General features: G+C 35.2%; 2 protein-coding genes across 2 annotated transcripts; one reads left to right on the top strand and one right to left on the bottom strand.

Moving 5' to 3' along the window:
* Positions 1 to 3,418: 3,418 nt before the first annotated feature.
* Positions 3,419 to 8,309, top strand: LOC116174456 (BTB/POZ domain-containing protein KCTD3). Its single transcript, XM_031492380.1, has 12 exons — positions 3,419 to 4,267; positions 4,318 to 4,631; positions 4,680 to 4,823; positions 4,872 to 5,018; positions 5,068 to 5,161; positions 5,210 to 5,400; positions 5,947 to 6,150; positions 6,198 to 6,314; positions 7,271 to 7,410; positions 7,456 to 7,739; positions 7,789 to 7,970; positions 8,019 to 8,309. Exons 1-12 carry the CDS (start codon positions 4,206 to 4,208, stop codon positions 8,216 to 8,218), a joined length of 2,079 nt encoding a protein of 692 aa, XP_031348240.1. The 5' UTR covers positions 3,419 to 4,205; the 3' UTR covers positions 8,219 to 8,309.
* On the bottom strand, positions 8,297 to 12,786 carry LOC116174462 (CAAX prenyl protease 2). The gene is made up of 7 exons (XM_031492390.1): positions 12,651 to 12,786; positions 12,323 to 12,428; positions 10,501 to 10,639; positions 10,285 to 10,452; positions 9,793 to 9,861; positions 9,592 to 9,738; positions 8,297 to 8,561 (listed from the first exon to the last, which is right to left on the bottom strand). The coding sequence occupies exons 1-7, from the start codon at positions 12,761 to 12,763 to the stop codon at positions 8,365 to 8,367; spliced, it is 939 nt and encodes a 312-aa protein (XP_031348250.1). The 5' UTR covers positions 12,764 to 12,786; the 3' UTR covers positions 8,297 to 8,364.
* Between the last annotated feature and the right edge of the window lie 76 nt (positions 12,787 to 12,862).

Genomic DNA, 12,862 nt, shown 5'->3' with positions numbered 1-12,862 from the left:
TAGGAGTTTATTTATTGCGTAGTAGGTATAACTTTAGAAAATGAGCATATGCGACAATTATATTATTCCTAGTCCATTATCAGTCTAGTGAAAGTTTTTCATTTGTATCTTTTGAGTAGGTACAAAACAGCAGTGATCCAAAACGCCCAATACGCGGCATCAACTGCCCGCAACTACACCTTTTAACTAAATCACTTTCATTTCATACAAAACAAAGTAATCAGTTGGTTCCGGATAGTATCAAATAAAACGATTGATCTGCTTCTGTGATTATGATGGAAATATGCATGCACTACTTCACGCCACATAAATCATTTGTTTACTTGCGTATTTGTTAACGACAGAAAGTAGTTATTTTTAAACTATGCTAGTTTGTTAAATTAAAGATTGCATCAATTTTTGCCACCCCATCACTGATCCTATTGGAAATACGGAATTTTGCAAAGCATTTCACCGAGTCGACTGATGGACTTCCCCTAAGGCTCAAACCTTGGGCATTATTATTATTATAGTGTTTATCAATGATATCCTAGATGCAGGATGCTACTACATACTGATGTATGCAGATGAAATATTACGATCTATCCACCTATTGATTCCATCAAGGATTGCAACGGTCGCAACAAAATATTCACCAATCCAATGGCCTACTCTAGTCTCTAGTGTGACAGCATCAATGTCACATATCACTGTGGCCAAACTTTGTGTTCATCCTTCACCGTGGCAAATAATGGCCAATCTGGCTGGCTGTATATAAGAATTTTCAATACCAAACGTTACAGTGAATAAGTATATTTTTCATTTTGTAATTTGAATTTAAACAAATTATAGCACGCTTTTCGGTTTTTCGGGGTAAGGGACGTGAGGAGACGCGCGAGGCAGGCAAGATGAACGTGACGTGCGCATTACAGTCTATGCCTATGCTATGTTAATGTTACCCTGTGTCCTTTTTCATTTAAAATTGGCGCTTTGCCTAAGCATAACGTTCCCAATTTTTCTTGTCATAAATCGATCCAAATTAAGTTTTGGATATACGAATACATTACTCGTAGCCAATACACGACATTACACTGTTTACCACATAATACATAACACTAACAGGTCTTAATATACGTATAGACCAAGCAGAAACGGTAAGTTTTATACAACGAGTAATAACCTAAAAAATCATCATTGGCAACCAATGTGGAGGTAACATGTTCAAACCTATACATTTGTGAAAGATCACATGTTCTATGTATACGGAACGGCTTTCGAACGGAAACATGATATCTAGACGGAAGTGCAGGAGTTCGGAAAAAAGAACAACTACTGGAAGCGTTTGCATATGAACATTTTCAGATCAAATTACTGCAAACGCGGAAAACAGCGTGCGGACAAAAACAATGAAACGGAACAAAATTATAATTTTTTGTTATGATTACTAATTTTTAATTTGACCAAAATATGGGTACCTCCAAGTATTTCAAGAAAACAAAACGATGCGAAAGAAAATTGGTGAAAGTATAAACTATTATCTACAAGTAGGTTCAACAACATACCATTTAAGTTTGTATTCCAAATAATAAATAAGAATTGGTGTTAACTCACCGTTTAGTTTCGATTTCATATCAAATGAATCGAAAATGTGTGTCCTACCTATGGTCTATATACTAATTGGAGTAAATTTGAAGTGCGTTGACTTTTGAAGTCACTTATTAGCCAACTATTTGTTTCGTGCTGTTTGAATAATACCGAAATATGAACATGGACTTTTATGAATTAATTACAAAAAAAGTACCCAAATGTAATCATGTTTATACTTATGTGAAAGAATATAGGTACGTTTAAGTGTACGGCGAGATATTTTGATCTATCTGTAGTACAATAATAATAATAATAAAGTTTATTTGAGCTTTATGAATAAAACAAAACAAAAATACAACAACAAAAAAGGAAAAGTAGCTCAAAAAAGGAATGAATTCGGCAATGCCGTTTTTCAATTCACCCTTTAAAAACCAAAAAGAGAAAAAAAAATCGCCTCACAAAACTAAATAGGTATTATTGCTTAGATAAAGTTCTTTGGTCGATTTTGCAAATTGTATATAGGTAATTCATGTTAAGTTTCTCCAACATACGTATAAGCACGTATGCGGTATGAGAGAAAACAAAAAACTGGAAGGTTGAATCTGTGCTAACAAAATTGGCAATAAATAACATAATTTATTGTGGCCGCTGTCGGAAATTAAAAAATCTAAGCTTCTTTTTACCATCTTGCAGGCACAACTGGCAAAAGGAAAAACGACGGTGGTCCTAAAGAGTGGTACAAAATGAGAAACCGCGCTTCACTCATTCAGGGCCGCCGTTAGCCTCGACGGGCCCCGGGAATATTTTTGGATCGGGCCCTTATAATTGAAATTTTTGTTGTCCATATCACCCTCTTATCTTAAACTAGACATTTTCAATCTTGACTACTTAGATTTGAAAGGAGAACATTTGAATAATTTTCATACAGACACAGTAATTTTCATAATTTATTACGAATTCTTAGAATTCAAATAACAAAATTACAATTTAACTCTGCGGATTTTCTTATTAGCAAAAGTGAATATCAGTCGCTCTAAATTAATTTCTCTAGCAACCGAGATTGATCTAATGATATTGACCCATAGTCGATCTCAAACGGTTTTTTACCTAGCGAGCCTTCTGCTACTGTGCCGTAATTAGGAACTCTCTCATATAGATTTCTGTTAAAAAATACAATTAAAAATCAGGTTTCAAAATCTCTTTTGGCCGGGCCCCCAGAATATGACCGGGCCCCGGGGCATTTGCCCCGGATAACCCCCCTTATCGGCGGCCCTGCACTCATTCACAATTTCTTGCATTATTCGGAACGAGAGGACTACAGGAACTTTTTGTTCGAACATACATTGTCGCTTTCAATTGTTTCATAGTGAAATCAGGTTTCATCACTTTCAATGCCACCACCACGATTTTCTGTAGCGCTCCTACCACGAGCTAGGTGACTATATTGCGATCACCGTTTTTTGGACATGTTAAAATTTTATCAAATGTCGAGGTTCTAGATCATTTTATGCAACTGTTAAAGAATAACATTTTTTCCGTCTGTATGTATGTACGTACCTCCGTAACTACGTGCGTACATACGTTCAAACGCTAACTTGAATTTGAGAGTTTCAAAGTAATATTTGCACCTTTTTACACAACCGTAAACTGGTAGATGAATAGTTATTTATTATACAAGATGATATTTTAACCATTAAGTGAAATATATTCATTCGCGAGTGGCGCAGGCACGAGTGAATTAATTTTCAAGAGATGGTTAGTTTCTTTTTATCGTCGTGTATAATACAAAACTTTATTTTATAGCAGAAGCCATTGGAAAGCTTCTGACAATTCTGAATTTAATTTAGAGACGTCAAAAATAGCAAGCTTAGGTTGTCTCGTCGCGATCGTTGCTATAGAAACAGAATAGTCATATGTTCTGGACGTCATTTTACATCGTGCATTTGAAGTAAGAATGACATATGTCATTAGAATGCACACTCATCTGTTTCACTTTATCTACCCTTACGGTTAAAGTGATCACTTACTTTATCACTCATTCAAACCATTAAAATGTCATTTTAACATATGTTTTAATTTTTTTTTTTTTAAAACTCAATTCTAGGGCCTTCTAGACTTCTTTTTTTCCACTATGTATAATGCTATCTAAATACAAAATATAAGTATCTGTATATCTAGATACACTGAAACAAAGGTATCTATTATAGTTACAATTTTTTAATCTATTTATTTCTAAGTAAATACTCAAATAAAAGTATCTGTAGCAACAATGTAATTATTGCGGCGATCGGAACACCTTTACATTCACCACTCACGAGACCCTGGGATCGTCCCAAAAACTGAAAATACGCCCCTGCCTACACCCTGTATAATTTAAGAATTTCACCGCCTCCGCCTCTGAAATGTACGGTTAAGTGACCTAATTTTTTAATGCAGTGATTTAAAAATAGAAAATAACAAAAACAAAATAATAATCAATGCAATAGAAATCAAATAAATGTACATTAAAATGCTGCAGTAATCAAAAGGTCAGTTCCAACAGGAGACAATTAGTTCGGAGCTATTTGGATTAATTAAGAAAAATGGAATTTAAAAGTTATTGAATTGAAAAGAAAAGTGGCTGTTGTTAACATTAAATAATGGCCACATTTAATCAGAGTCATTCTGGAGACATCCTTCACCTGAACGTTGGAGGCAAAAGGCACATTACCACTCTTCTGATTTTTATTCTTTCTAAGTTGTTTATTTTAGGTTCTCCACCTCCATTCAAACACTCACCTGGATTCCCGATACCTTTTTTACCGCATTACTGAATGGTAGAATTCCAACGTTACGTGACGAAAAAGGTGCTGTATTTATTGATCGAGATCCGAAACTATTTTCTGTGATTTTAAATTATTTACGCACAAGAGAAATAGAATTAAAAGACATCGAAATTAAGACTCTAAGACATGAAGCGGAGTATTATGGCATCGCACCTCTAGTAAAAAGATTGGTACTATGTGAGGAAATGTCAGAATCTACTTGCGGCGATGTGTTATTTTACGGTTATCTTCCACCACCTTGTATGTTCGACTTCTTCTTCTAGACCTCCAACTCTATTGTTTTTTTAGGTATTCCGTTGCAGGATTTGGGAACTTCGGGTAGTGGGGTTACCGGTTCTAGTAGTAGTGTCTCCAACGAGGGTCAGTATCCTCTACTCCAAAGTGCTAGTGGTCAAGTTATTAATGGTAACTTTGTGCAGAATAGATCTATAGGTATTTATCTATTTTCTCAAATGCCATTGAGTAGTTGTGTTCTTTAAGGTCATTCCAGAAACTCTTCACTGGAACTGCGCATGGGATTATCAGGAATATGTAACCGAAGCACTCAAGATTTGAGATGTCTTACTGCCAGAGGCCCACCCGTATCTGGGCATTCAAGAACTGCTTCGTTAGATCGCAGGCATCCTAGTATGAGTATAGGGATGGTTGTGCCATAATTACTTGATAATTGTTAAAGGTTTGGCTTATATGGATCCGCTACCCGTGCAAATCATTAAAGCTCATCACAATTGGATTGCTGTTGCCTACGCACACTTTGTTGTTTGTTATAGGTAGTTTTGCTTACTTACTATTCATTTGTAACTTGTAGAATTTTTTAGACTGAAAGATTCGAGTGGATGGCAACAAGTTTTTACAAGTCCTTATATCGACGACTGTATTGAACGAATTGCTATTAATGCCAAAATAGGTTCTACAGGTACAGGCGAGGCATCTAAGATGGTTGCTATATCGTACGGTACATTGGTGAGACTGTGGGGAATCTCAGAAGAGGGAACTAAAACAAATATAGGTATTACATTTTTAAAATATGTATAATTATACAGGGTGGTGGACAGTAAGTAGGAACATGGGGATTTAACATGAGAAATTAGTTTTATGCAAAATCCTGCTCTCCTGTACATTTTACAGGAAAAACTGTAGAGTTCAAAGTTGTTCAGAATTAAAAGATGTATGCATAACTGTTTTTACATGTTAAGCTTTTTGTATACCCGCAAACTTAAAAATAAGTTTCAACATTTCTGTTATTAGTAGCAATAGCCGTTGTTTTATGAATTGCCATTAATAACAGAAATGTTGAACTTTATTTTTAAATTTGCGGGTATACCAAAATCTCAATAAAACATGTAAAAACAGTTTTGTATGCATCTTTTAATTCTGAACAACTTTGAACTCTACAGTTTTTTCTGTAAAATGTACAGGAGGGCAGGATTTTGCATAAAACTAATTTCCCATGTTAAATCCCTATGTTCCTGTCTCGGTTTCTACTTACCATGCACCACCCTGTATACAGAATCATGCCCCGTGTTTAAAAAATTTTTGATTTACGAATTTTTAGGAATATTTAATTTACATGTAAAGGTGGAGTATCTGTTCTTCATCGGAAGTCAGTTAGTGGCTATATCACCTTCTGGTAAACTCGGAGTGTGGCACGCAATGACACAGCATTGGCAAACGCAAGATGTTGTACCGATAAGTTCGTTTGATACTGCCGGCTCATTTCTGTTGCTCGGCTGTAATAATGGATGCATTTGTTACATAGGTATGCATTCTGGTTACTGATTCAAATATGCAAGTTGTCTTCTTCAGACATGCAAAAGTTTCCCCTGCGCATGAAGGATAATGATTTATTAGTCACTGAACTATATCGAGATATCAATAATGAAGCAATAACAGCAATTTCTGTGTATTTAACTCCAAAAACAAGTAAGTATCGTAACATTTGAGCAAAGGAGTAAGTATATTAACCAATGAGGGAACTAGAAGTGGTCATGGGGAGAAAGTGGAGTGCTGGAGTGGAGATACAGTACCTCGCATGTTTACCTCAATGTTAACTAAATCTATTTATTTTAAATAAGACTCAAAATTGATTTGCTAATGTTTAATGTCCATTGTCCACCTGGTTCAAAAAAAGGACCAAAAGCGTTCACAGATTTGTCCATTAAACATGTACCAGAGACTGTAATTTCTTTATTTTGTAGCAGACGTTAAATTGACATTTTTGAATGAGTAGGGTAAATTACTCTTTAACAGTGATCACTTTAATGGCAATGGTAAATAGAAAAAATGATTGCTCATTGTCATTCTTATTAAAAATGAGACACAGAGCATGAAGTAAAATGAAGTTCAAAAAATCAGAACAGAGAACAATATTGTTTCAATGGAGACGACAGGAGGGGACCTAAGCATGCCATTTCCACATTTAAATTAAATTCATAATTTTCAGAAGCTTTATAATATGTATTTATATGGCTTCTGCTATAAAATAAAGTTTTGTATTATACACGACGATAAAGCGATGTTTTAACCATCTCATGAAAGTTAATTAACTTGTTGTTATGCCACTCCTGAATTAACATCTTTCACTAGGTGGTTAAAACATTTCTTTATTGTCTTGTATAAAAATAACTGTTAGACCCGCTTTTGAGCCACTAAAGTTGAAAGCAGTTCTTTTAGTAATCAGAAAACGTTGGTGCCAGGAGTGCAAAAAATTAATTATTCTTTGAAAATGAAAAAAAAAGCCTAATAATGAAGGCTGTTAATACAAAACAGAACTGGTTGATAATTATTTAAACGCAATAATTTTATTTTAATTCCTCCATTACCTTGTGAACTATGAACTTTTTCAAAACACAAAATTATTCCTACTATTTTTTAAATAGATTTATGCGGTAATTGGCTGGAAATTGCTTATGGAACAAGATCTGGATCCGTTCACGTAATTGTACAACACCCTGAAACTGTAGGCCACGGTCCACAATTGCTTCAAACGTTCAATGTACATCAAAGTCCAGTCACAAAAGTAAGTACATTTTATTGTATACACTACACTTCCAACATTTCGCAGGTAACACTATCTGAAAAGTATCTGGTCTCAGTTTGTTGTGATTACAATCACGTGCGTAGTTGGCGAGTAACTCGTTTTCGTGGTATGATCTCGACGCAGCCCGGATCTACACCGGAAGCATCGTTTAAGATAATTGCATTGGAAGCTGTAGAACCTCGAATAAGTCACGCGGCTGCTAATGTGTGTGGACCGTTCGGTGAACAAAATGACGAGCAGGTTTTCATACAGAAAGTTGTTCCCGAGACTGATCAGTTATATGTAAGGCTTGCGAGTAACGGAAAGAGGTCAAGTATTCTTAAACAAATATGCGATTAAATATAAAGTCTACTATAGGGTCTGTATTATAAAATCAGTTGACAGTACGACAGTAAGCGCTTTTTGTGTACACGAATGTGAAGGCTCCAATCGAATGGGCTCGAGACCACGTCGATTCATATTTACTGGACATTCGTATGGCGCTATACAGATGTGGGATCTTACCACAGCTCTTGATCTCATTAATAAGACTGATACAGGTGCGTTTGTGAAAGTATTCCTCCCAATATTGTAGGGAATTATTTCAGTTGACAAAGAGAATGGCGGTCCGTCTCCAGAAGAGTTGCTTCATTTGTTAGATCAATGCGATTTAAGCAATAGTCTATGTTCAACGCCTTGTATGTCTCCATCGCCGTCACTTGCAGCAGCTGTCAGATTGAAATCTAGCAATTTGGCATTTTTAAATCAATGGCAAGATTCGGCAGATCATTCTTCCAATACAAATTAGTATTCATTTTATATAACTGATTTTAGATTGTACGGCTTACTACAAGGTTTATTTTGTTATTTATTGTTGTAATAAAAAGTATTTCCTCTAAGCGATTATCATTTTACAAATAAGCACAATATTGGTTTATTTCATAGATGCTAGGCCTAAACCTCTACACTTATCATTTTCCGTGACCACAATTGATCAATTGTTTGGTGTTTGCTTCCTTTGTAGAAGATTGAAAGGTATTGTTCTGTTAATGCTGCACATGACGCTGCAGTAATACTGATACTCCCGTCCGAACAAATGATTTGAATAAAGCTGAAAGGCCTCTTCTTTGGTGTCAAACTGAGGGCCAATTCTACCATGCAAAATTTGAGATTAGAGCAACTGGTCATTGTTACTGTATCTTAATCTATATAAATGCAAAATATATTTAAAAACTAATACTATAATCAACAATAATAATCAAATGTCCATGTGGACCCCTCTTGTATTATTGGGTCATGGGCCCATGCCTGTAGGGTGAGGTGCAGAGGCACTTATACCTTCTCACTTTCCAGTAACATTTATAAAAGGCAAATTACGCATAGTGCGAGGCACATACTTGAGCACCCCCTATAAATATGCTATCTACTGTTTCTAGTGGTGGGGAATGAATGTTTTCCAGAATTGTACTTAGTTGTAAAATTGAGGTAAAGATTTATGATGAGACTTGTTCAATTTCGAGTAACCATTGATAACATAATTTTGTTCTCCTCAAGTGATATAAGAATCATACTGAAAGTTTTATTAATTTCAGAGTTATAACGAGTAAGGGGACTGCCCATAGATGGCATAACGTACAACGAGATGGCATGATTAAGCATGAAAACCAGGCTGGCATCATGATTTTATTAATCTTGGACACATCACGAAATCAATGTAGTGGTGTTCCAATTACATAGAGAACCATGCCCAGACATTCTATTAAAGTATGCAGATAATCGTGCAAACTATAGATACTCGCTGTTATAGATCTTTTATTAATAATTTGGCAACTATGTTATGAGGTATCTACATAACACGATATTACAATGATAACATGTTCACAACCACAAAATATGTACATGATATGATTGCCAGAGATATAGTCAGTAATAATTTGTTAACAATTAGTAAAATAGAAATTGGCTTCTCAACAGAGTAACAACAATAGATTTTTTACATTGAGCATGTGAAGTCAATGTACTATTGACTAACCTAATGTTTTTGTATACCTACCCTATTTCAGAGTAGGTATATATCTTTGTAGTTATAATACCAAGAGGGCTCTGTTAATGTATATAATAAACAAATCCACAACACTAATCCTGTAATAAAGACTGAAAACATTAACAATCTAAAATAACCTTTGTATGTGAGTAACTCCTGAATATCGGGAACTCCCATGTGATTACAAAACGCATGTGCAATGAATGTCGATGCGAAGTGTCCAGTGCGCCATAGTAAAAATGCAGAGTACATTCCAAAAATTGTTGTGTATGTAAAATGAAAACCTGAGAACATTTAACTATTAAACATAAATGCAGTATTATGTCATTGACACTTACACGATGCTAAGAATGCTGTTTTAAAATCTAGTCCTTTACGTATTCGTTCGATCATGTGATGAAAATGAGCTAAAATTTGATAAGTAAATTTAGACACAGAATTACAGCAAGTAACTTTCATTTACCTGAGACCGAAATGTAAGAATTTTCTTTTCAGTTGTCGTTTTTGTTAAAAACAATCGACGTTGCTACTTTACCTACTGCGCATCTGTCAGGAATGTTATAGTCACATAACATCAGCTGCTGCCAATAGTGAGTCAAACGACTTGATTTCAAAACTAAACGGCAATGAGTCAAAATAATTGATACTTCTAAGGTTTTTGAATTTAAACATATTTCCTAGGTATTCAGTCTCAGATAAAACGTTGTACGTATGGCGCAACCTTAGGGTGCCATTTACAGACCTTGGAAATTCCAAAAAATCCTTCTCGTGATCAGTTTGTAAATGCCACCATAACATTACTTGGTTCTAACCTTACATTGCGTACTTACCTACACCGAAAAACAACGGACAAATAAATATTGCAGTGGAGGGTGAAAAACTTTGAAGCAATAAAGGTAACATACACGATCTAAATGTAAATTCCTCTGACAAAGGTGCTACCACATGATTTCTAAGCCAAATTAGATTTTGCATACTGTCAACCCAATACATTGGTTCTAAAAATACGGTTTGTAGGATCAAATGTGATGTTATGTTATACTCACTTAAGTAACTTTTTAAACTACCGTTGACGAGTTGCATAAATAAAGGCCCCAGAAACAGAACCATAGTTAAAAACCATGGGATTAAAAAGGCTTCCGAAAGACCGTGAATCTTTAATCCCATTATTTCCCATATGCTCGACTAAAAAAAGTATAGAAAAATTAGTAACTTTGAATGTGTTAGTTTTTATCGTTAAAATCATACAGATCATTTATCAACATGATAATTAAACATGTTAAAATCTTTCTTTTATAGCAGATGTTAAATTGACATTTTAATAGGCTTTTTAACCGTAAGGGTAAATAAAGTGATCACTTTAACGGTAAAGGGTAGATCAAGTGAAACAAATCACATTGTACATAGCAATGACATCTGTCATTCTTGTTAAAAATGGGACGCGGAGCGCGATATAAAATTAACAGAATGTCCATGGAAATGACGGGAGAACCTAAGTTTGCTATTTTGGACGACAATAAAGGGGTAAACACCCTCTCACCTGTCTCGTGAATGTTAATTCATATGTTCAAAACTTGATAACCAGGAAATGATTGAATTTGAGTACAAAAGTATAAAATTAAAAGAATATATATCGAATAATATACACGGTGTTCCATTAAAAAATGCAATATTGATGTGCCACACCTTTATGACCAACCCTGCATAATTAAAATTATTGAAGAACCCCAAAACTATTGTAAAAACTTTTTTCATAACTTGCATATTATCCCCTATAATCGACTGTTTCCAGACTTATCAGCGACCTTGTATAAATTATCGTCCATCAGAAAATCTACATACTTGCCAAAACAATCAAAACAAACTCAGCAATAATAAGTGGTCAATTACAAGCCCTTACAACCAGATTGCAATGTTTAATTGCTCTACATAACAATAACCAAAAAGGCCACTGCATGTCTATGGGCATGTAGAAGGGATTTTGATTGTACATGGTGCTTGAACCCTCGACTGGTATAGGGGATTTACACTACAGTGGATAAGGCTAATAATACTGTGCATACAGGTGCACCACTTGTGTGGTGGCCTGCGCAGGGCAACCTACAGGAAGCTGCTAGGAAAGGCACAGAGACTCGCCTGTCTGAGAGTCACTGGAGCCATGAAAACCACGCCAACTTTGACCACGGAGGAACGTGCTCAAGTCATCCACAAAGGAATGCCCAAGGGATTAAATTTCTTTGGGATGCGGAAGTGAGTCAGTAACTTACACACAAATACACCTGCTTTCTACGACAGGCCTGCAGAGGGTGGAAATGAACCAACAATATCTTACCTAATTGCTTCTTAAAATAATTTTACGGTTTTATTCAGTTTCATCAATAAAATTTATTTGTCATTTAAAATGTCATCTTTTTAAATTTTTATGACATTTTTGCGAGATTTTTAAGTCATAATTGCATTCTTTATTTTGCATTTTCGCTAATTTTTAACGTCATTAAAATCCTAGCCCTAGCTTATAATTATATACAAGACATAAAGATAATAAAGCCATGTATAGCGAATTTCCACGCTGATCTGGCTCATGAAATAATTGAAAAAAAATTGCATGCAAGTCTCTTACACACGAACTTATAAAATAAGTTCGTGCTCTTACAGCAATTAATCAGCTAAATTTGAACTGCGCATGCCTAGCGCAATTTCTCTTGCTAGTTTGCTACTTGAGCAATTTTTATTGCTGCATGTCAAGGGGATTTACTCATTTTTCACCACGTATTTATAATTTCAACTATTGAAAATCATCACATTTCTTGCATATAAATATAATCCACACTTCTGATAGTTATAAATTCAATTGCTACTTATACATACCCTTTCCAAAATCCTTTTATTAATCGAGGCGTATAAGAAGACCGGGGATACAAACATCATAATAAAAACGCTAACAAATCTCTTCTTTATAGTAGAGGGATGATTTCTGAAAAAGAAAATGCATAAGTAACGTACATTGATTAAAAGTACACTATTAATATAAAATGAAATGCGACCGCAACTTTCTGCTTTAACAGTGTATGATAGCAGACAATCGGTATTTACGGGGTGCGGAGAAAGGGGGCGGTGTTGCCGCAAGAATCCCGTAGTTCTGTTGCCCCCTGTAAGTGTGAAATATTGAATTAATTTTATGTTTAAAAGTCGTTACCTGTCGTATTTCGCATCCCAAACGTATAAACTCGAAATATAGACGACGGATAATAAGAAACATGTTGTTACTGATAGAAAACAGCCAAAGATCGCCTTGAATTCAAGCTCCATGCTGACATTTTCGTGGTCACGTGACTATGTCTAGGTCATCCTCATTGGTCACCGAACTCCTCTATCAAGAACCGTGAAAATGGCTGCCTGTGCCAGTGG

Source organism: Photinus pyralis, unplaced genomic scaffold (genome assembly GCF_008802855.1).
Source record: "Photinus pyralis isolate 1611_PpyrPB1 unplaced genomic scaffold, Ppyr1.3 Ppyr1.4_LG6, whole genome shotgun sequence".
NCBI lineage: Eukaryota > Metazoa > Arthropoda > Insecta > Coleoptera > Lampyridae > Photinus > Photinus pyralis.
This window is presented reverse-complemented; position numbering and strand designations above follow the sequence as displayed.

Coding starts and splice junctions, on each gene's coding strand:
- LOC116174456 (XM_031492380.1), top strand. CDS start 4,206: ATGGCCACATTTAATCAGAGTCATTCTGGAGACATCCTTCACCTGAAC. Junction 4,268..4,317: donor CTGAACGTTGGAGGCAAAAG/GCACATTACCAC, acceptor TGTTTATTTTAG/GTTCTCCACCTCCATTCAAA. Junction 4,632..4,679: donor CGGTTATCTTCCACCACCTT/GTATGTTCGACT, acceptor TTGTTTTTTTAG/GTATTCCGTTGCAGGATTTG.
- LOC116174462 (XM_031492390.1), bottom strand. CDS start 12,763: ATGGAGCTTGAATTCAAGGCGATCTTTGGCTGTTTTCTATCAGTAACA. Junction 12,429..12,650: donor TGGGATGCGAAATACGACAG/GTAACGACTTTT, acceptor TTTCTTTTTCAG/AAATCATCCCTCTACTATAA. Junction 8,562..9,591: donor GGAGTTACTCACATACAAAG/GTTATTTTAGAT, acceptor TTTGCATGGTAG/AATTGGCCCTCAGTTTGACA.